At 42.9% G+C, this 22,656-nt stretch overlaps 1 protein-coding gene across 6 annotated transcripts in view; it reads right to left on the bottom strand.

The window, feature by feature from the left end:
- Positions 1-22,656, bottom strand: part of FARP2 (FERM, ARH/RhoGEF and pleckstrin domain protein 2) — a 76,741-nt gene that overhangs the window by 15,089 nt on the left and 38,996 nt on the right. For all 6 annotated transcript variants that reach the window (XM_032697520.1, XM_032697519.1, XM_032697518.1 and 3 more), the window contains exons 8-15: positions 21,740-21,887; positions 20,827-20,916; positions 19,581-19,744; positions 19,366-19,434; positions 17,925-17,982; positions 17,005-17,245; positions 6,040-6,218; positions 978-1,067 (exon numbers count right to left, since the gene is read on the bottom strand). In XM_032697520.1, the coding sequence (XP_032553411.1) occupies positions 978-1,067; positions 6,040-6,218; positions 17,005-17,245; positions 17,925-17,982; positions 19,366-19,434; positions 19,581-19,744; positions 20,827-20,916; positions 21,740-21,887 (1,039 nt within the window). The remainder of the gene's footprint in view (positions 1-977; positions 1,068-6,039; positions 6,219-17,004; positions 17,246-17,924; positions 17,983-19,365; positions 19,435-19,580; positions 19,745-20,826; positions 20,917-21,739; positions 21,888-22,656) is intronic.

Here is a 22,656-nt window from a genome sequence, read left to right on the forward strand (position 1 = left end):
GTTGGTGACAGCTGAGTGACGGTCAGTTACCCAGTGGCTGCCCCAGCTGCTGTCACACCACTGCTGTCACTTCCATGCAGACACAACTGCTCCCATACACCTTGGAGCCCTGTGCAAGTTACTCAGCAGTTGGAGACATCTCGTTGCAGGTCACACTCTGCACTTTATCGCTTTCGGTTCCCCGCTTTCTGGCAGGGATGGGGATATTACAAAAATCCTCTGAGGTGCCAGGTGTTCCCCCATCTTTTAGAAGTGCTGGGAAGCCTGTAGGAGGAATTGGAGTGAGATGGTGCTCGCTGAAGATGCAGAGAACACCTCAACTGAAGATGCATGGCATTAAGGGACTCGAGCTTTTCTTTGATGAAATTAAAACAACAGCTTATAGAAATGCAACAGTCACAGTGCTCAAACATGATGTTCACGAACAAAAAGCTCTTTCAGAAACAAAGCTGGAAACTCACGCTGTCCTCCAAACCAGGACTCACTTGTCTAGTCTGGGTAAAAGGAATTGGAAGAAAAAGAAACAAGAAAATAAGACAAAACTCCTCAAACCCCCATATAGGTCCTTGATGGCCTTTGCAACTGCCATCTGCTCTCAGATCTAAAGGCACAAGGACAAAAACTTCCCAAGGAAAACCTCTGAACTGATGGTCAGGTTACAAGCAGAGCTGGCAGCTATCACCAAAACTGAATGCAAAACGCTTTCAGGCTGTCTCTTCACAGCTTTCAGAGCAAAAGTTTGTCTAAGTTATCAGGATGGCACAGGATGGAGCTGCTGGAGCTAAAGACAGAAGTTCAGAGAAGGGATCTACTCTCCCACAGGAGGAGCTATGGAACAAGAAAGGGGACAGCTACTTGGCTAATGAACTATGCTACACGTTAGGAAGAAACTCCAAGTTTTTCCAAACTAACAATTGGGCACGAATGTGCTAAGAAAAGCCAAAAAAAAAAAATTAAAGAAAGTCAAACCCCCTTACCACTGTGATAACTTCCAGGTCCTTTAAATAGGTCCGTTCTGTGGCAAGAATCTCCTTTGCTATGAAGTACGCCTTGTCGCTGGGGTAGCGCTGGAAGGATACACAGCCATCAACAAACAGCAAAACACACAGGCTCTAGTTATTACTGAGCACGAGCTCAAACCTCACATCCCCCTTGCTGTGTGCAAAGGGAGCAGCCCATTACTAACAGGGCACCTCTGTATTCAGTATCACACTCCCAAACAATGACTTTACAGTATTTTTCATATTTCAAGATTATTAAAAATTAAGGTTATATGTCAATTGTCAGAGAATCACAAGATGGTTTGGGTTGGAAGGGACCTTAAAACCCATTTCATTCCACCCCCTGCCATGGGCAGGGACACCTTCCACTAGACCAGTTGCTCCAAGCCTCATCCAACCCAGCTTTGAATATTTCCATTATATGAACTTCCATTTCAAATCAAGGGAGCACTTTACAAAAATATGGAAACAGTTATTCCAAGGTTCCTAGGTTTTAAACACTTCTCTAACCAAACACAGCTCAGTAGATTTGCAACACAGTCCTTTTCCAAAACTATTCTATTTCCACTTGCAGAAATTCAAGTCCTTTGAAGATCATATTAATTAGCTAAGAAAACAGCAAAATCAAAGGGCAGCAGTTGTTGACTGTATGGTTGCTCCAGGGCTGCTATTTACAGAGAAGACAGAATGGACATGGAAGCATAAAGGAATAAAATGGTGATACTGCAGTTCTGCAGCTGCAACAACCCAAAATCAGAGTTAACCTGAAAACATACATTACTAAAAATCCCATAACATTAAGGACCTAATCCCATTTCAAGCTGAGATACTGTTTTATCTCCTTAGCTCACCATGCTGTGGCACAGTTTTGTGCCAAACCTATGCCTGGTCAAAATCAGTCACAGCAAACCCACTGAGTTATGTCAAAATTTGGTCTCCCCCATGTCTGCCCCTACTGAGAGCAACACAGCTTTGAAAATTATTTCTTCTGTGTCCTTGTATGTACCGAGTTAATTAAAAATTCTCTTTTTAGAGTTGCTTTGAGATGCCTCCAGTGCTGTCAGTACAGCTACTGAGCTTCCTAATCCTCCAGCTCAATGTTGCTCATGGAGGAGATGTTCAACCTCTCTATTGGGTCAGCCTTAACCACACAGAATCCCTGGAGGTATGTGTCCCCAAATAATTCATTTTGAGACACTGTCTAGCCTCTTTTCAGGTTATTTTATGCTAGTTACTGTAGTCCCACACATCAGCCCCCACCCTGGAGGAACCAGAGGACATACTTCAACGTACTTCTACTCATTCCATAGCCATTCTCTCAACTTTAACCTACCTGTCTCAGGTACACAGTGTCAGGCAAAGTCCTACCTAATCTTGGCTTCAGGTATTGCTTTTTTGTTCTTGGGCTATTTACCTGACTGTAGTGCCATATGCTGTTGAAGCTCAGTGGGCATCCTTCTCAAACAGCCTCTTCTCAAAAGAAAAAACATTGTTTTTACGGCCTCCCTGGAGCTCGAGATGATACGGCTTTTTCATTTCACTTACCAGCTTCGGCAGTTTCTTACATGACAGGAGAGTAGCAGGTATGTTTCTGTGTAACACAGCTCTGTGTACACCTCCTCCTGGACTCTGTACAGGATCCTATAGCACTTCCTTACAGAGGAAGTGCTTACACACTTTCAGAGCACGAAGGCACATGAAAACGTGGCAGCGTGACTTTTTACATGGGCAGGTAGTGACAGGAAATAAGGGGGAACTTTTTAAAAACTAAAAACACACCATGGCCATAACCTGGCACTTCTCATAGCCTGCATGGATCACCTTTTTCATCACCTTTGAGCATTTCTACAGGTTTTCACTTCATTCTCCAGTTAACTTTGTGCAAACATGGGGCACAGAAGATGCTTTTCTTTTCCCAGGTTTCTTCTCTTCCTTTCTCCCTCCTCCCAATGCATCATCATTTACTCTCAGAAGCTCCTGCTCTTTTCAAATTGCTCCCTGCTGAAATTTAGTGCCCTTAATTTGCTTTTTTTCTGTCTTGCACCAGTCCCCCCTGTGCTGAGTGCTGGCAGCAGCTGCTGGGCAGAACCTGCACCAGAAGCACCGAGAAGTGGAGCGGCTGGCACAGTGCACAGGGGCCCTGCCAAACACCTTCAGTACTGGTCAGGCACTGCAAGAGGAAATAAAATCAGCTCATGCCTCAAAAAAACAAACACAAGAACTCTCTGAGAAGGCAGTCTCCTTCCAGAGTCCAAAGAAAATGTTTCTACAACCATAGCAGGCATCAAGGCAAATACCCCCACTTGGAAAAACTGGTGTTTCACCATACCATGTACACACAATCCAACCTGAAAACCTTCAAAGACTCACCACATGCAGCAAGGAGTGGGGAGTTAAAAGCTTGTGGGGAGTGAAGAGTTCTACTGTGAATTTATAAAGGCCAAAATAAAAGGATTACGAGACTAAGAAAGCCTTTCCTGCCTGCCTTGTACCCAGATGACAATGTCAGAAAACTAACAAGTCTGGAAATAAACAAATAAATAAATAATAAATAATAATTCCATGCACACAAAAATGTTTAACTTTTCACTTCAAAGACTAGGCTTTAGCAGTGTTAAAAATAACTCTAGGTGGGGGGAACTCCCAAAAATAGCTCAGTTTCCATGTCCTTTTCAAGTGAGTTGTTACAATCAACCTCTATTAGAAAAGGAATGCGAAGAAATCTACCAGTAAGATGAAAGAAAACCACAGTGATTTAAAATGTAAGAAAAAACATCATCTTTCTCAATGTTTCAGTACAGCAGCATCATGGCAGCACAGAGCAGAGAGCACACATTGCAGGAGCTGGAGAGTCTGCAGAACACACCCCGATTAACCAGGTGGAATTACAGCAGCATCACCTTCAAATTAGAGCTCTATTCAGAGATATTTTAAGATTACATTTTTCTTGTACAATAAAGCTCTAAAGCTCCAGTGGAATTTAGCTTGGTTCAATTTAAACAATTTGTTTCCACCTGGGTCTGTTTCACTTCAAATAATGTCTCTGAATGGACAACGAAGCCTTGAAAGGCTCAGGAGTTGATCAAGCTTAAGATCAATAGAATAAAAAAAGTTCCCTTCTAGGAGTCTCACTTTTATAAATTAGTTTCAGCCTGAATGAGAACACCAGCTGCCAAAACACCAGACTTTGCAAAAAGAGGCAGAAAGGGTTGGGTTCAGCCCTTAAGGCAGCTAACACATTCACTGCTCATTATTTCCAGGCTACAAGGATGAATGAGAGGAAGTATACTTGAAATAACTACGGAAAGTAAAGGTAGAGCAATCTGCCAAAGCTGTAAACTCCACCTCAAAAAGTCTGAATGAGACAGGGAAGCTGCCAGCTGGGTGAGTTCTCTCCAGTTCAGCTCCCAGTTGCGGGTTAAACCTTCCTTTCTCTGGCAAACACTTATTCACACCACGTCCACACCACAGGTGTTTCTCAACAGCATCACACAATCTGAGTCAGTTATCTGGGGTCTCCAGGAAAGGAGTGCCTGGAAGTGCCCAAGGATATGGTGAAGACACCATAGAGTAGGGGCCCATGACCTTCTTGCCTGAGGATCCTGCTCCTGACAGGGGTAGGACAACCAGGACACTGGATGAGGCAAGCAGAAGAGAAGAGCAGGAGCAAAGAGCACACAAAGTGGTTTCTTCTTTGAGGCTGCATGGAAAACTGTAGATCCCAGTGTGGCCACCAGCTCCATATAGAACTGAGTCTGGACAGTGGAGCCTTCCTTGCACTGTAATGGAAGGTCCTGGATTCTTCTCAAGTACAAAAGAGTCAACAAACCCCCCTGCTAGCCAGCAAGGCAAGGGGAGCAAAGAGGTTTCCAGCAAAATGGTCATGGAACTTTACTGTTAGGCAGACTTCTCTATCCTACTGGAGGAAACACAGCAAATCCTGAGCTCTACATGGGGGTGAGGAAATCCCCACATCATGTGGGGGAGTCCTCAGTTAAAGCAACCAGTGCTTACAGGTGGGCAGAAAGGAAAGCAGCCCATGCACAGAGCTAGACATTAGCATGTTCTGAGGACTCAGAGCTGTTCCTGCTTTGAGACTCACTGAACCTGCAAAAGTCAGGAGCACTTTTGCCTCCTTCTTTCCAGAAAGTAAGCCTCAAACTTCCACAAAGCCAGAGCACTGTCCAGCTCTTTCCAGACAAAAGGGTCAGCCATGGAGAGGAGAGCTTCAACAACACAGCCAGCCCTGCTGACCAAGCCCATGGCAGACTGGGTGTGAGAGAATTCACTGTGACACCTCCTTGTTGTGACAGCTGAGGCTGAGCCCAGGTCCTTCACAGCTCAAGAGGCACATCTCAGGATGCCTCTAAAGGTCCTGTTATGATCAGGAAGTACAGCCTGGAGGACCAACATATGGTGAGATGGACCAATGAGACCATGACGAGACTGCATGGGAAGGAAGGAACCTAGGAAGGACACACCTTACACATTAACAAATAAGGCTCCCTAAGGAACATTGTGTCCAACTCCCTGCTCCTTGAGGATCCACCTGAAAATAAACCATATGACTAAGAGCATTGTCCAGATGCTCCTTGATTTCAGGCAGGCTTGGTGCCGTGACTACCTCCCCAGGCAACCTGCTCCAGGGACCAACCACCCTCTGGGTGAAGAACCTTTTCCTCATGTCCAACCTGAACTCATTTCCACTCTGGGGTACAAAAGGTGCATTTTGAGCACAGTTCCCTGCCACACTGTCCCTGCTAAAAGAGAGGGAGAGGGTCCCAGTGGGGATGCCAAGAAGACACAAGAAGATGCCAGGAGGGCAGTGGGGACTCCTGCCACAACTGTGAGAGACATCCAACCAAACCTTCAGCAGTGGAGTTTTTAACACAGTCACCAAACCCATCTGTTCAACCACAAAATAAAACACAATCAGCAGTCAGTGCCCAGCAAGCACAGCTCCTTTACCTGACACCATCAGTGCCCAGCACAGCTCCTCACCTGACACCATCATTTCCCAGCTACATCATGATCTTACCTTCCGTTTCATTTCATCATCCTCTTCTATCCTGGCCCCGCCAGCGTCGCTGAGGACAGGACTCAGCAGAGGGGATGAGCCCTGGGCAGCTGCGTTCAAGTTCACCTGAAAGGCCGGGGTCAAGCCCAGGGGACTCTTCAGCACAAGGGAGGAGAGCTCGGGATGGTCCACGGGGAGGCCTGGGTGGGAAGAGAACAAGAAAATGGAGTGGAAAAAGAGAGAAAATTATTTCAAAGATAGCGCAACTAAGGTGATTACTCACTGTTACAGCAAACCAGAACTGCAATCTCATGTTATTTTAAAAAAGGCAAAAGAAAAAGAGCAAAAAGGCATACAGATCCAAAGACTTCAGTGTATATCTCAAAGCAAAGGAAGTGTTCCCTGAATCCCACGGGTTACATGGCAGCGCAGTAAGGACGGACGCTGCTACAACTGCAGTTAAGGGAAGGATAAACTGCTTAGGGTCAAGGAAAAAGTGCTGTTGAGCAGCAACACAGTTCACAACACAGGGTTATACTGCAGGGACCAGAACACAGCTTTCATTTTTCCTTCTCAATACAAGAGTTACTTTTCAACCCAGGGAAAAGCTAGGACAAATCATTCCACAACTCACCACTTCAGATGACAAAGTATGTTAAAAATACATTCAGAAATCAGGGAATCTCCAAAATTTGTCCAATGGAAGAGGAAAACCTCTTGCTATACAGAGAGGGAGCATGCAAGAGAGTTCATTCCTAGCTCTTCTAATATATGAATAGAATAATCTCATGAAAATCAATTTTGCAGCACTGAGTATTAACTGGATGGACACAATCCATAGCTAAACCTGTTACAAGCAGGAGCAACAGGTACTGCTTTGCTTTAGATTATTAATAGTCTTTTTAAAAAATATTATTATTATTTCATTTGTGGACCCTTTAGAGATTTCTGACACATAAGGCACCATCACAATGAATTTAAGCCTCCTCTTTTCAGCATGCAGACTCCCCTTGGGGGTTCACAGGGAAAATGACCATTCAAGATCAACTTTTTGGGACCAAACAAAGGTGACAGACACTCCAATTACACTACACACACAGAATTCCTCCTAACCTCACATATTATTTTTTCTGATCTTCTCTGTGATAAACAGATGAGTTTCCTCAGGTGAGGCAACTAAACAGGTACCAACATTTCAGTATCTCCAGGTCTAACACCTGCCACACTCCCAAGCCTCCCCAGCAGGATTTGTCAACTCACAAGTGCTAAACCACCTGCCCAAAGGCAAACAGGGAAATCAAGAGCCAACCCTAAACTGCCAACCCATCATTTCCCAGACTACTCAGAAATCATCGCAAAAGGCTTTAAAAAAAAACTCAGTCCCCCCGGATATACAGTATTTCCTGACACAGTCACGAGGCTCGGGTGCCGGAGAAGGAGTTGAGGGCTTTCGATTCCCAGCTGCTCAGGCTCGGGAAGCACACCCAGGGCGAGGCAGCCCCAGCCTGTAATTCCACATGGACAAACGCAGGAAGCTAAACAGTGCTGCACTCGGTCACCTGGAAGAGATTCAGATCATCCAGGCTGCGGAGTTAACCATTCATACACTAGTCCAGCACTAATTCTGGAGCAGATTTTTGCTTCTGCCTGAGCATTTTCTCCATTCCCACTGCTTTTAATATCACCCCTGGAAAGCAACACTGCCTGGCGTTTGTTTTACCTATCCAGAAACAGGAGTTTATTCAAAGTTTGCTTTTACATGCCAGGAATGCCGAAACAACAGCTTCCAAACAAACGAGCTTGCAGGGGAGAGGAGCTTCTTTAAGTTCTTGGAATTTAACATGAAGTAGCAATGAATTCCAGAATCTGTAACTTGAATTGTTTCCAGACAGTCCAGAAGCTCAGATACAGGAGGAGCAAATGGGATGTAACTTGCTCTAAACTCCACTGCTTGCCTATTTCAGTCAGATTGGTAAGCTGGCTGGTAAACTGATTTCAAATACTGCATCCAAAAGAAAGAACCCCACTGCCTGAAGCCAGAGTGACTGATGGAAATGAGAGACACGTTCACAGAACCCCAGAATGGTTTGGGTTGGAACGGACCTTAAAGATCATCCAGCTCCACCCCCCTGCCATACACAGGGGCATCTTCCACTAGCCCAGGTTGCTCCAAGGCCCATCCAACCTGGCCTTGGACACTTCCAGGGATGAGGCAGCCACAGCTTCTCTGGGCAACCTGTGCCAGGGCCTCAGCACCCTCATGGGGAAGAATTTACTCCTAATATCCCATCTGAAACTACCCTCCTTCAGTGTAAGGCCATTCCCCCTTGTCCTGTCACTTCCCAAATCTGCCTTTTCTAGAAAAGACTATAAAAATGTCACAGAGCAGCTTGGGTTAGCTTTTTGGCTAACATTTGTTTAATTAAATGTTTGATAAATGCTCAGTTTGATATTGTGTCTTGGCAGATGACATTACAGGTGAGGACCGTAATTTTCATTCTCATAATCCAAGTCTTCTTCACCAGAGCAGCACAGAGGGACTTCAGGCAAGCAGGTAGGATGTACAGTGATTCCTTATTCTCCAGGGGAAGGATGGTAAAGGGAGAAGCCATTTCAACAGCTGTTCAATGTAGAAAACTCCTAATAAGGTAGTAATATTGATGCAAAGATCAAAACACGTGAATGATTCCCTCTGACATCAAACCCTGGTGCTCTGAGGTCTTCCCTTCCCCGCAGGCAGCATCCTCCAGATACATGAAAAGGGATTATTCTTTCAGAGGAATGTTTCCATGTTTCGGTGTTCTGCATGAAGTAGAAATTTGTTTTCTACAAGTAAGTCACACAAACACCTCAAATTGGTGTTTGTAAGTGCTGCAAGCAGGAGTCAGGGCTTCCATGTGACGACGTGGGGATTCAATGCTGCAGCCCAGACCCTCGGACACAGCTGCATTCTGCACACAGCAAACTTCTGCTTCCACATCACATACAAATGCACTTAAGGCAACATCCAAAAATGCATCAGCTCGGTGTAATATTCATACTAAAAGATCTTTAAGAATACTAATACCTTTTAGTTTCACTATGTAGTTAGAAACACATATCCTTACGCAAACAAACCCAGTTTCATAAAAAGACCAACATGCATGTAATTGAAATAAAAAATAAAAAACAATCAATAAAGCATTGCAAAAGCACTGTAGTTTGCATGAGCACAGCTACAGACGTGGGTGAGGATGCTGGCCTTATCTGCCACAGCTACTCGGGAATATTGGTTATGTAGAAGAGCCTCCATTTGGTTTCCACTGAGGTAACAAGCAGAACGACAATAAGCTTTGGCATCACTTCCCAGCTATTTCTTCAATCTAAATTCAATCCCTATGCAGAAAGCCAGATCTGAATGCACAGGCTGGTCAAAATAAAATGTAAGCATAGGTTCTATAAGCTTTACGCCTGGATGCTTAAAGTAATTCAAAGACAGACAACTACAATAGTATCCCAGTAACACAGAGCATTATGGGATGGACAAAAGCTATGTGAGGGTCAAATGTCACCAATGGCTCCTTATCAAATGGAGTGCCTCTTGCATTTCACAGAAAACAACTTTATTATTATATCATGGTTATTACTACTACTTCAAACAGAGGAGATTGTTTTTAGGCTAACACCCTGCAGAGACTGACTAGAAGATGATGGGAGCCCACTCAGAGCCCCTCTTCTGCCCAGTGCCCTGCTGAACCCATTGCATGCACAGACCAAAGGATTATTTCCAGAGTGAAGTCATTAGCAAGCTGACGTACCACAAGTGAAATCCTGGAAAACACCCTATCTCCTTACTTCAAAATATCACAACTAATAGATTTTCCCCCTGCAAATCTTTCCTTTAAAAAGATGAGGGATAGTTGAGAGAGAGAGAGAGAGAGAATCTTGAAAATTATCTAAGAGCCTAAAAACCTACTTAAGAGACCTTAAATTCAAAGATCTCTTTCTTACAGGTACAGATCACATTAAATGTTAAAGCAGGTTTATAGCACTTGGCACGTGCCCCAGTGCAACTGTAGGTACCTGTGAAGCCACATCTACACGTGGTACTGTTGTAGAGTCCGAAGGTTGGTCCCAATTTTATGGTCACACCCAGGATCTGAAACAACCACCCGTCTTTTGCCACCTTTCCCCCCTTGTTTGCAAGAAAAGAGAATTTACCTAAACATTGGTCACAGATTCCTGCAGGAGAACTTTCCACCTAGAAAACATGCAATTGCCTCCACATGCTATGTTTGCAATAAAGGACAAACTTCCAATAAAAACAGATATACAGGAGAGAGTTCGAGGGACATACCCAGTTCAAAAGAAATGGTCTCTACAATAAATGTAATTCCTACAAAGAAATCTGAACTTCTAGTCCCATTTGTATGCCAAGCAAAAGGTCTGCACAAACCAGGAATTTGAAACCCACACACTAGTGTTTGCCCCAGCTGCGCTCTACTTTCAGTGAAGGGGTATGGGGAGAAAACTGTCTGGAGAAAGCTGGGAAGAGAACTCTAAGATGCCTTGGCTAGGAGAACCAATATTTATTCTATTTCAAAGACAAGGGTAACGAAAATAAAGCTAAAAAGCCCATGTTGTCATTTATATCAAAGTTTTCCTTGTTTTATTGCATAAACAATTAAAATTACGAATTAGTACAAATCTGTAGTTTCATAATTGGCAATCTGAACAGACACAAAGATACTCAAAACCCCAACATATAATTCAATAAACATTTACCGTATAAAAGATAAAAGTTCAAGAGATCAGTTAAGAAATTCCAGCTCTCTTTGTTTTAATGTAATCCTTTCCTGGTAAGAGTAGCACCTATGGAACTGGGGAGTCCCTCTAACCAAGGCACAGGTACCCCTGTAAGTAACAAACGGGAATTTTGCGTTTCGAGCAACAGCGGAATGTTGTGACTTTGGAAAACGTACAGCAACACCTTCCCACGGACCAGGTTCAGTTCACCACGCTCCAAATTTGAACCTCCAAAGCTCCAGCTCACCTGCTGGACTAATCCTATAAGAGCTCATAAGCAGGTAATAAATTCAGTGGATTTTATGATGCGTTTGAAACTGTAAATTCTCCCCATCTTCATACAGTGAATGTATATGTACAGCCATACATATACACACTGCATTTGTGACCAGTGAGGTGTAAGAGCTCCTGAAAATGACAGGCAATGACAGCTAAAGGACTACACTGAGAACTGTGATTATACTCATTCATTCCATCAGTACTGAGTAACTATGGCTTAGAACATTTTGCAAAATGACAATAATGGGAATGACTTATCGACAGGTTTGCACCAAAAAAGCATAAAATTATAATAACTTTTATTAGTGTCTTTGCAAAATCTTACCCTTACCAAGACTTGCAACTAAACAAAAACTACCACCACCAAAAAAAACCCCAAACAAAAACAACCCAACACCAAACCATAACCAAGCCACTAACAAAATAAAACAAAAATCCTTTAAACAAAATCGCCTATGACCACAACACAAATAAACACAGGAAGAAGGAGAGCAATACTTGGTATTATCCAGATTATCCAGCAACTCTGAAATTCACTGGAAAATAAAGTGAAAGGTGAGAGTAGATCAATATATCACCCTATTCCATCCTAAGATAAAATATGGCAAGTCCTGGGAATATATAGCATGTATTACTTTAGTAATGAACGAGTACTTTAAAATTACAAAGTCTACACACAATAGATAACACAGGTTAGTAATTTTACCAAAGTTTAACCAGATGATGGATAGGTCAGAGAATATTCCACGACCCATGTTGTGTGCAAATTAAGTTTCACTAACTGCACAGATGACAATCGAAAATGCTCTGATGTAGTGCTTTACATTTAATAAATGTATTTAAGCATAGAAACGTTGTAAGTATACACACAGAGGAGTACAGGTGCAGATTAAATTACTCACTCAAGACACACATTTTGGTGCCTTTTAGTCACACTGCAATGTGCAGTTGAGTACTGCAGAGCTAAGCCCAGCAGCCTAACTCATTGGGAAAAGCCATTGGTATTAACATGCTTCCTACAGCTGCATGTGTTTGCTAAAACAGAACAGAGAGATGTGGAAGGATGGAAAACAGCCCTGCTTCCACAGGAAAACTCCCTGCGGAGTAGGAGCGATGGCTCCAGTACCCTCCTTTTGATGAGCCATCACTGCAACAGCTGCTGGGTGCACTGTGCGGAGCAGGGGAACAAACCTGGAAACCCCTGCGGTTCTCCTACTGGAAAAACACAGCACTAAAACCTGTGCATTGACTGGAAATGTACGTACCTGTGTATGTCCCCCCCAGCCTCCTGCAGAGGGGGGGCAGAGAACAAACGTGAAAGAACGTACCTGCAGAGGTGGCTGTCGGGGGCAGGGGGGGCGACCACTCACTGGGCCCTGGACTCCTGACATTTACACCTAGGCTTTATCTGCTCTACCACAGCTCCTCAAATGCTTTCTTCTTGCATGGGATACTTGACAAAGATCTTCTCATTTTTTCTGTCACCTCCCCTGTTTTCCAAGCACGTGGTTCCTGCAGCAGCGGTCGCTGCTCAGGGCTCTGTAAGGCTCCTGGCTCTTGGTGGGGTGGTTGGCACCAACACCGCCACACCTGCCAGCTCACTACTCACCTTCGTGAAAAGAAAACTTGTGAGCTCAGGAAACAAACAGAAATCAGTACCAGGAACTAAATTTTTAGTGTCAACATTGTGAAAAGAAAATCACGCAAACCACAGGGAATAATGCTGAGAGCTCAGCGGCATCGGCAGGACTCGGGACACACCAACTGCCCCGCAGTTCACCACTTCCCTCACACTACTCAAAGACAAATGAAGGGGACAGAGCAGGGAAAGCCATTCCTTCTCTCACCTTCTCCTGCCACCTCAGGAGACAGTCAGTGGAGAAGAGGATGCCTGGCATGGCTCCATTGCATTGAAATAACCCACACATGGTGTTCAAGCTCCCTGCAAAGGTTGGAACCATCCCATTCCCTTGAGGGCAGCTGGTTTTTCTCTCCATCTCTACTGGAAAGTGACTCTGAACTTATCCCTCTGAAGGAAATGATGAAGAACCTTTGCTCACAGCTTTCTTGCTATAATAAAAACTCTACTCACAAACTAAATTTTCTACTCTTTTGTGTCTGTCTGGGAAACCATGAACAAAAAAAACACAGCTCACTATGCAAAGATATCCTCAGAAGCCATATGGCTTTGGAAATCAAGAGAAGCATAGAAGGAAACCACAACAGCTCTATGCTGTCAGTCAGCCAGAGCACATACAGGACTAGCAGGGGCACAGCAGCAGCTCTGAACTCTCACTCTAACTAAAACCTTCATCTAAAAATATCTGTAGCAGGGTCAAAGCTCCCCTTGCTCTGTCCTCACCTGTGGATCCACATAGTCTGCCCTAAGCTAAAGGACTGAGATTCTAGTCACTCCCATTCCTTCAGAAAACAAAAGGGGCACTACACTAAGACTCTTATTAGTTTCTTTAAAAAAAAAAAATCCCTGAGATTTGAAACAGCCAATAAAAGACCTGCACCATTGCAAAATACAAGAAGAAAAACATGGAAGATGCCTTTTCAAACTAATTTTGATGCAAGAGAATTGGGAAGCCTGTCCATTGAAAATATAGGCAGTTTTCTCCTAAGATCTTCTGAAAACCAAGAGAATTTAGTTGGATTTATTCCCATATTAAGCAATTCTAACACATTTAGAGGGAATGTTTGTGATTGGGGCACAGGACATGAAACAGAGGCAGACAAAGTTATATGTAATAGCTGAATCCTGATTCCTTTTTCAAAAGATCCAAGAAACTAACAGCCTTTCTCTATATCTTTATCTATATATTTGTCCCTGATGCTGCCACCTGTTAGAGAGTTTGCAGACAGAATTCTGTCTTTTTTCTGGTTTCTTTTTCTTCCTTACTAGTTCATTGTGAGAGGAAATCAGACAAAGCACCTAAAAACATACTTAAAGGCACCAGCTTTGGACACCACTACAGGCCTCCTCCAAGTCCTGTTTTGAAATGTCACACCACACATGCAGGACATCATCTCCACAGGCCTGACTAAAGTCACACAAAGAGCCAGAACACACATTCAATAGGAGAGAAATACAAGTAACATACAGCACTTATAAACGACAAAAAGAGCAAACTGCTGTACATTCTGGGAGGTCTGAGCTAATACTTTGTTCTAAAAGTGCTTTGGCTTTCTGTACCACTGGCAAAGCAGACAGGTTTCTCGTGGGACAACAGAGACTTCACTAAAACACAGTAAGTCAAGTGAGATAAAAGCAAGTGCTGTGCAGAATAATCACATCTTGGTAAAACTAAGCTGGAAGAAATAGGTGACTAAAGGAGGTTTTACCTCCTCGTGTTCTGCCACATGTTGAGAAAAATTCTATTAAAGTTTTAGTTATCAGAATTTTGAGAAATAATAGTACTTTTTAAATGTTTGAGTAAACAATTAAGGTCTTTAACTGATATCAGTAATATTGAGCATAAAGGCATGATTGTAACAAATTTGCTTATTTTGGAAGCATTGGCTGTATTAGTACTGCACTCTCTCTGCAAAGGACTGAAAACTGGGCAGAAGGGAACCCCAAAAACAAACGTCTGAAGGAGATGATGCACAAGATTTGGGTCAGGTGTAATGGATTTCACATTCTTGCTTGTACAAAAGCAAAATACTCTAAAAACTGCTATTACGAGCCGAAACTCAGGTTGGACTCTCTGACCTCAGAGGTCTTTTCCAACTTGTGATTCTGTGATTCTGTAATGTCACTACCCCAAACCACGGCAGTTAGGAAGGACATTTCACAACTTTTGCTGTTTTGCCTCAATAAATGTTGCTAAATTAGATGTGACCAGTTCAGTAACTGTCTTTTCAATTACGCTTTCAAACTTACAGGTCAAGTTTCACATCAAAGTCACCTGCCCAAAAGAATTTATAAAAGCCCTGAAGCTCTAACTGTTGCCTCCAGTATTCACCCCTCCTAACAACTCAGTTTCTCAGAAAATTTTATATTTTTCTGAATACAGCCCATATCTTAAAGAAAAAGTTAAAGCTATCACCGGGTTTACCACTAGCTGTCCTCCACAGATACAAATTAATTCAGAAAAGTGTCCTGTAAGTATTTTTATGCAGAGTGACCAAATAACGAGAAAGAAGGTGAGACAAAATGCGATGGGGATTAAGTGCTTTTATAGTCTCTGTATATCTCCAAACTGCTGCAAAATGTTTGCTGTTGGACTGCTGAAGGCACTTGGAAGTCAGGAAATATGATTGTCTTCACAAGAAGTTTGGCTGTGTACCCATTCTCTCTTCCCAACTACCACACAGGCTATTTGTTCTTCGAAGCATACCACAGACATGTTGCATAGGTTGATATTTTAAAACTGTCCTTCAGAGATGATTTGAAGAGTGTTCTTTTTTTTGATTGTGGAAACAAAAATAAAATGTGGATCTTGCTACAGCGCTGGAAAATGGGCAATTTAGTGGAAGCAGCTGCTGGTTAATAAGCATGTGCAAAAGTGACTGTTTTATGCAGCTGTTGCAGGAACAGCGTATTTCAGACTCTTACAGATATGTTTTTAGCCAAAGAAATCCTTCAGTATACTGTAAGTTGTGATGTCTGCATGAGCCAGTTGATACTTAAGTTCTTTGAAATCAGTGGGTTTTCCTAAATGCAGTATTTTCCAACATTGTAGCCTATTATAACCTGTTCTTGATGCAGTGTGATGCATGGAAACACAGCACCACAGCCTGGATGCTTTGAGGGAAACTGAAGAGGTATATGAATTAACAAAAAAAAAAAATAAAAATTAACTACATTATGTGATTTAAAATGCAGCCACTGGATTGGGGTTTTCTTTCCTAAAGCAACTGATCACACCCTTTTGACTTCCAAGTCTGAACAGCATAGAGGGATCGACCACAAAAATCAAGACTCGTGACTGACGTGTGACTTCTCTGCCCAGTCTTCTTGCGTGAGATTTTTTAAATTGTTCTGAAAGTCAAAACTGAAGTTATCCCCAGTGGCTTGAGCAAAAGGGTTACTAAAGAAAAGATTTACATCCAGAGGCGCAGCAGTTCCGGAGTCCCAGGAGTCCGTGTCCGTGCTGCTGGAGTCTTCTGTGGTGGTGGGTGGATAGCTCAGCTGCTCCAGCTGGTCAATAATGTCCGTGAACTGGAAGGCTGAGCTGGACTCGGAGCGCACTGAGTAGGCAGGGAAGTTCACCATGGAGCTGGCCTCGGAATGGTTGGCAGAGCCATAGGCGTGCAGGGAGGACGTGCCATTCAGCGGCAAGTTATTGAGGGAGCTGCTCTCAGAGCGGTTGTTGATGAGGGAACTCGTTTCAGAGGGGCTCAGGAGGCTTTGCATTCTGCTCGCTTGGGCCTTCACCTCAAACAGCTCTGAGGTGTCCGATGGCCTCTCGTTGCCGTTGAAATCACTCCCTTCTTCAAATTCAAACTCCTCTTCCATATTCATATCCACAGCTTCAGTTGAGTACCTGTCGGGGCTCGACTGAGCAGAGACTGTGTTTTGCTGGAGGGCATCTGTAGTTAAACGAGGTGACTCCAACATACACTTAGAGAACTCAGAACCCTTTAACTCTAACCCACTGTACACATAGGAAAATGCCTCAGAGCCCCCAGCAAAAAAGGACATTTCTGCTGGGTCATCATCAATAAACTCCTCTGACACCTGTAACTGTGCATTTGTCAGCGTGAAAAGAGGGGCACCCCGGCTGCCGTGCTGCTGCTCCTTTTCAGCAATGAATACACCTGTGGTAAAGTCATCCTCATCATTGTCATTTTTACAGCCAGCAACCCTGCTCTCCTTACTACTCCTCTCTATGTCTACATCTACACCACAATCACTCTCAACAACAGGACAAGACAGGTTACAGTTTCCTTCAACACTACCAAACCCAACACCTTGGAGCATGGGAGATCCGGGTTGCTGCATCAGATTCCTCCCCGCTTCTTCTGCTGGTGCTGCAGTGGTTTTGTCTGGAATCCTTGTGTACGGTGCTCGGGGGTCCAAGGAGGAAGGGCTGGATTCAGCAAAGATGGGCAGGACAGGAGCAGGACTGGCCGAGGAGCGAACCGAGGAAAAGGGAGCAGCTGTCGAGGCAGGAGACCCTGGGGTTCTCAAGCCCTCAGTGAATGGGACACTCTAAGAGGGGAAAAAAAGCAGAAACACAACAGATATAAAAAGGTTTTTGTAATACATAAAAACAACTGAAACATCCAGTTACACACAGATGCAGAAAGAATATGTGCTTCAGAGGAGCTCACTTTACAGCAAACAAAACACTGCACAGAAGCTGATCGAGCAGCCCCTGTAAGAAACAAGGTCTGTTTTCTTTAATTCTGGTAACTGGATGGAAAATTAAATCCATGTATTTTACAGCCTCTGCTGAACAAGCATCCACAAGGAAAAATAACAAAATGACAGTGAAATTCCGTGATGCTTCCTTAACCTCTCCCGTGTAACACAAGTGCATTCAGTGAAACGCTTGTTTCCTGCCGTGGTCTGCAGAAGGCATCTACACAATGAACTCGAGACTGCCAGAGAGTACCTGGAGACACACTAATCCTCTGAAATAATAACATACTAGAAAGTCTGACATTTCCTTTTCAGTTCAGCTGAACTTTGAAAAGTAAAATACTACTCACTTTACACTCCATTGGCTACAACTATCAAACCAGTAACACCCACAAAAAGAACTGTGAAGCAGGGATGAAGACCAAACAGTGAAAGCAATTCTGGAGGGTTGACTCCTTCACCATCTCCTCAGAAAGCTGTTTGACCATGCCCCTGACCACAACACCAAGAGCACTGCAGAACTGACCTGTTTTGGCACATCTGTGTTGGAGGCGCGAGTGGATGCTCTGACCTTGCTGTGCCTCCTGTGGGACAGAGCAGCCTGTGAGCACCCAAGACATGAACCAGCCTCCTCCCTTCCCCAGTCACCCACTGCCATTCCAGTAGCCAACAGGCACATCTCAAGCTCTATTTGACTGTGTTTTGTTAAAAACTAGTTCAAGATTTAAAAAGGTCAAAAGAGTTGTAAATTAAAACGATGCGGGAGCAAGAAACATACAAAAAACAGAATAAAGCAAGACCCGGATCATTCGCAGAATCACAGAATCATTCAGGTTGGAAAAGACCTCTAAGATCATCAAGTTCAACTGCTCCCCCAGCACTGCCAAGCCCAGCACTAAGTCGTGTTCCCAAGCGTCCCATCTCCACATTTTTCGAACATCTCTAGGGATGGTGACTCCACCACTGTGCTGGGCACCCTGTGCCAGTGACCACCCGTTCAGTGAAGAAGTTTTCCCTAATATCGAACCTAAACCTCCCCTGGCACAACTTGAGGCCGTTTCCTCTCGTCCTGTCACTTGTTACCTGGGAGAAGAGACCAACCCCAACAAACTGGGCTACACTCAGGGAGTTGTTGAGAGGTGGGTGTCAGTCTCTTTTTACCATTTCCTTTGACATCAGAATAAACATCTACAAGTGAATGGCTTCAGAACCATAATGAGTTAACATGTAATAATTTTACAAATTTTTACAAATTCAGTCAACCATATAAAATTCTGTATGTTAGACCCCAGAAAGTGGTATCTTGCATTACACTCATGGTTAGATTCATTCTATGTCAATAATTAACTAGAAAATCAATTTCTCATATAGAAAAGGAGGTCAGCTGGAGTCTGAGACATAAAAAATATTTATTAACACTAGATTAATGCAAACTTTTAAAAATTCCTATTAAGTCCCTATACTCTTTCTGATGAAAGACTAGGAGGAGTTTCCCACATGCAGACAGGACAGCTTTCAGTGTCTAGTAAGGAAATTTCAATTTTATAATAAAAATGCACATTCTTAATTTATATATTTATATGTTTATAAACAAATGAGTATTTAAGGCGATGGTTTCAGACTTGCAGATCCCAAGTTCAATTATGAGCTCTGCCACTGGCTGCTTGCACAGCTACAGTGGCACACAGACTCACTAATGTCAGGGAATCTTCAATACATGGCAAACTTTCAGATGGCTAAGCCACACATTGTCCACAGACATCAATATATTATACTGAAACTTTCCTAAGCTTCTTAAATCAAAACAAAAGAATAATTTTTTTACATTTAGCTCAGCTACTTTGAGAGAAACCTTAGTAACAGAATGGCCATGCCTCCAAGCAGCATTTAAAATACTGAAATTTAGCCAATAAGGGCACTGTGAAAGTCCCAGCTACATTTCACCTTACAAAGCTCTTTGATCTCACCTTTCATAGGGGGTTCTCTTCATCCCACTGTCCTTAATATAATCCACTAGTTGCTTCTGTGTTCGTCCACTGTGAACCCACAAAAGTACAAAGGTTATCAAACACGGGGGATGAGCACTAGAGATGAAATGACTTTAGAATACTTCTTCCTTTTGATCTCATTTTCTAAGACATAACGAGTTCAGCTTTAATGAATCTGTTCTGTTTCTCCCTACCTGTATCTGAACGATGACCCTCTGGTGAAGAACACTGCTTTAGCCTTTGGCTTTGGCTGATCAAATAGCCTGAAGAACGTGTGATACTCAACACAGATTTTCCAGAAGTTTTTACACTCATCCCTACTTCCCAAAAGAAACTCCAACGTATCTTGATACGGGCCCTGGGGAAAAAAACACAGAAGTTAAGCAGCACATAAAATGACAATGAGGAGTAAAGGAGAGAACAAATGGGTGCAAACAAAAAGGCTGAACTCCAGTGAGATGCAGAATTTTGCTAAGTCACTTCTCATATGCCTTAAAGCATAGGAGTGATACTGATGGTAGTCAAAAACCATTTACTAGCTTTCAAAAATATTCACTTACCTTGAAACTGTAAAAGTGCTTAAAATGCACTTGGCTTTAGAAACATGCTCAACATAACTCACCTTTAGAAATTCCAAAGAAATTAAAATATGTAAGTGAAATAGTAGCAATTTTAAAATACTTCTTTCTTAGGAGTTCTGACGCTTCTCTCTTTCTGAGATTTAGACAAGACTGGAAAATACTGCATATGTCAGAGTAAAGTTATCACATGAAATTTCTGAGGGTCATTACTACACAGGCAGACACTGTGTCCTGTTTCAGGTGTCCTTGATACATGTAATTATATTATGTTCAAAGGTGGGTTTTGCCCCTTTTCTAATATAAATTAATATAAATTAATCTAGTCATGCAGTGTGGAAGCAACAACAACTTTGATGACATCTGCAATCAAAAACATCTACTGTAAATCAGCCAAGCACGAAAAATAACACTTCTGCTATACAGATGCATACAAAAGATAAAGCAAGAGTAATCACACTACTCTTAAAATTAAGCTCCAACAATAAAATCTCAGCCACCTACTCCCTCCTGAGGTGTAACACGTTATTCTCATCTGAATCAAGAAACTAGATGTAACTTTTTCAGAGTAGAAGTACAGAGACAGGATGCACCAAATACTTGGGTTTGGTAATTTTCTTCTGTCTTACATTTATGCATGTGTATGCCTACGTTAAGGGTAAGCTGAGGCTGAAACACAAAACCTAAAGATCTAAGGTGACAGTTGTGAGGTGAGAAAGATTTATACTTGAATGATGAAGAGAAGCCTGCCCTGCTGAAGCTGTTTTATAAAATCACAAACTCTAGAAATGTTCATAATAAAATGAAGCATAGGTATTTTTTTCAACTGACCAGTCTATATCACAGAAAAACTTGCACAGACCTCTGGGTGGAGTTTAATAAGGAATCTTTTCCTCTTGAAGCTCAGTTTACGGACTTTGGACCAGTTGAAGGTATTGATTTTCGTGTTACCCTGAATTAAAATGAGAACAGTTAAAAGTTGGCAAAAGTTTCAGAAGAGTGGAATAACAAACATAATTCTGTTGCAGTTACATAGACACGTGCATGTAGACACCTTCCCCACCCCAGTACATTCTGCTGTATTTTTAGTTCTGGTGACAATATTCCCTTAAACAAGAAAGAGGTCACCAAGGAGTCTGCAAGGAATTGCAGGACTGCATGATGCACCTCCAAAAAGAAGCTTCCCCACAGTAACCAAAGAACAGGTAAAACACAAAATAAATGGAAAATGAGTGCCCAAAGGGAAGTATTTTAGTAGATCAGCTGCCTCTGTGTTTTGGCGAGAGGAAAACAATATAACTGCATTCATAAACAGGACTCTGAGCACTGAGTCACTTATTTAATACAACAAACACAGTAACACTAATTGGTCCAATCACTTCAATCAATCAGCACTTCTACACACTAAGAGCAACGGTATCCTGGCAAAAATACACTGGAACACTGAAAGAAGGGAAACCGACCTAAAATTCCGGACTGACAAACCTGTCCCAGGGCTGCCCCAAATGAATTGAACTGATGCTGTTCCCTGATCACACATCTAACTCTCACACAAAACCCCTCTACTTCACCGCCACTGTCGGCTTTGATGCTCTCTGCTCTGCACCAACGAGAACAAACTGCATCAAACAATATTTCAGGGACTTAAATAACACTCCTTGGCCATAAAACGTGCTAAATTTTGAAGTGATCAGAGACGCCTGATATTAAAATGAGAGACTTGCTCCAAGACACGCTAAAGGACAGACGGACAGACTCGGCCGTCCCCGCCGTACCTGGAACACCAGCACACCCATGTGTGAAACTGCCAGGTTGATTTTGGTGCCCTCACGGTCGGAGGCGAGGTGGAATCTGATGCCATACATCTCCAGTTTCCGGGCAATTTCAAGCACTTGAAAGTCAGATTCAGCTGGAGTTTGACCCCTATAAAGAGGGAGAAAAATAAAGTTTTAAGAGCAATCTGATTTCTATAATACTGCCAACACGGTTAATGCACTTGAGTCTGAACTCTGGCACTAAATGAGAATTTTCTGTCTCATTTATTTGGGCAGTTTCACTCCAAGTTAAGTATTACACTGAAAGTTCTGTAAGAGGAGTTCTGTATGACACAGATGACGACCAACCTCAAATGCATCCCAAGACAGATGCTAAAACAGATGTTAGCTAGCTCAGAGCTTTTTCATTTTAGAAACTATGAAGTTGAACAAATCCAAATTCAATCCACTATGCTCTTTCTTCTGCTTGCTTGTGTACACATTAGCATTAACCAGATAAGAAGTGAGAGCCGGCAGAGCTGCATAGCCAGCACAACAGAAACAAAACAAATATTGCAACAGAATGACCCATTTCAGGTCAGGTTTTGGGAGTACAAAACTATTACTACCTGGTACAGCAGATTCCCCCCGTCTTCAGCTGGATAATTACCTCCATGCTAAGGAATCTAGAGAAGGATCTTTAAAATGAAACCTCATCTGCTATGGAAATTACACTGAAAACAGGAGGAAGTTGTACACAAAAGGGAGCAACTGCTCTATGAGAGCACACAATGTCCAAAACAGCAACACAGAGACTGTTCAAGACTCTGGCACACACCCATCAAAGATTCAGCCCTCACTGACTGCTCCCCAAGTTAGCTGATGTCACAGATATTTTGTTCTCCTGCGTGAAAACAGTCCTTTTTCTTCCCCTCACC

The sequence above is a fragment of the Chiroxiphia lanceolata genome, chromosome 10 (genome assembly GCF_009829145.1).
Source record: "Chiroxiphia lanceolata isolate bChiLan1 chromosome 10, bChiLan1.pri, whole genome shotgun sequence".
Taxonomy (NCBI): domain Eukaryota; kingdom Metazoa; phylum Chordata; class Aves; order Passeriformes; family Pipridae; genus Chiroxiphia; species Chiroxiphia lanceolata.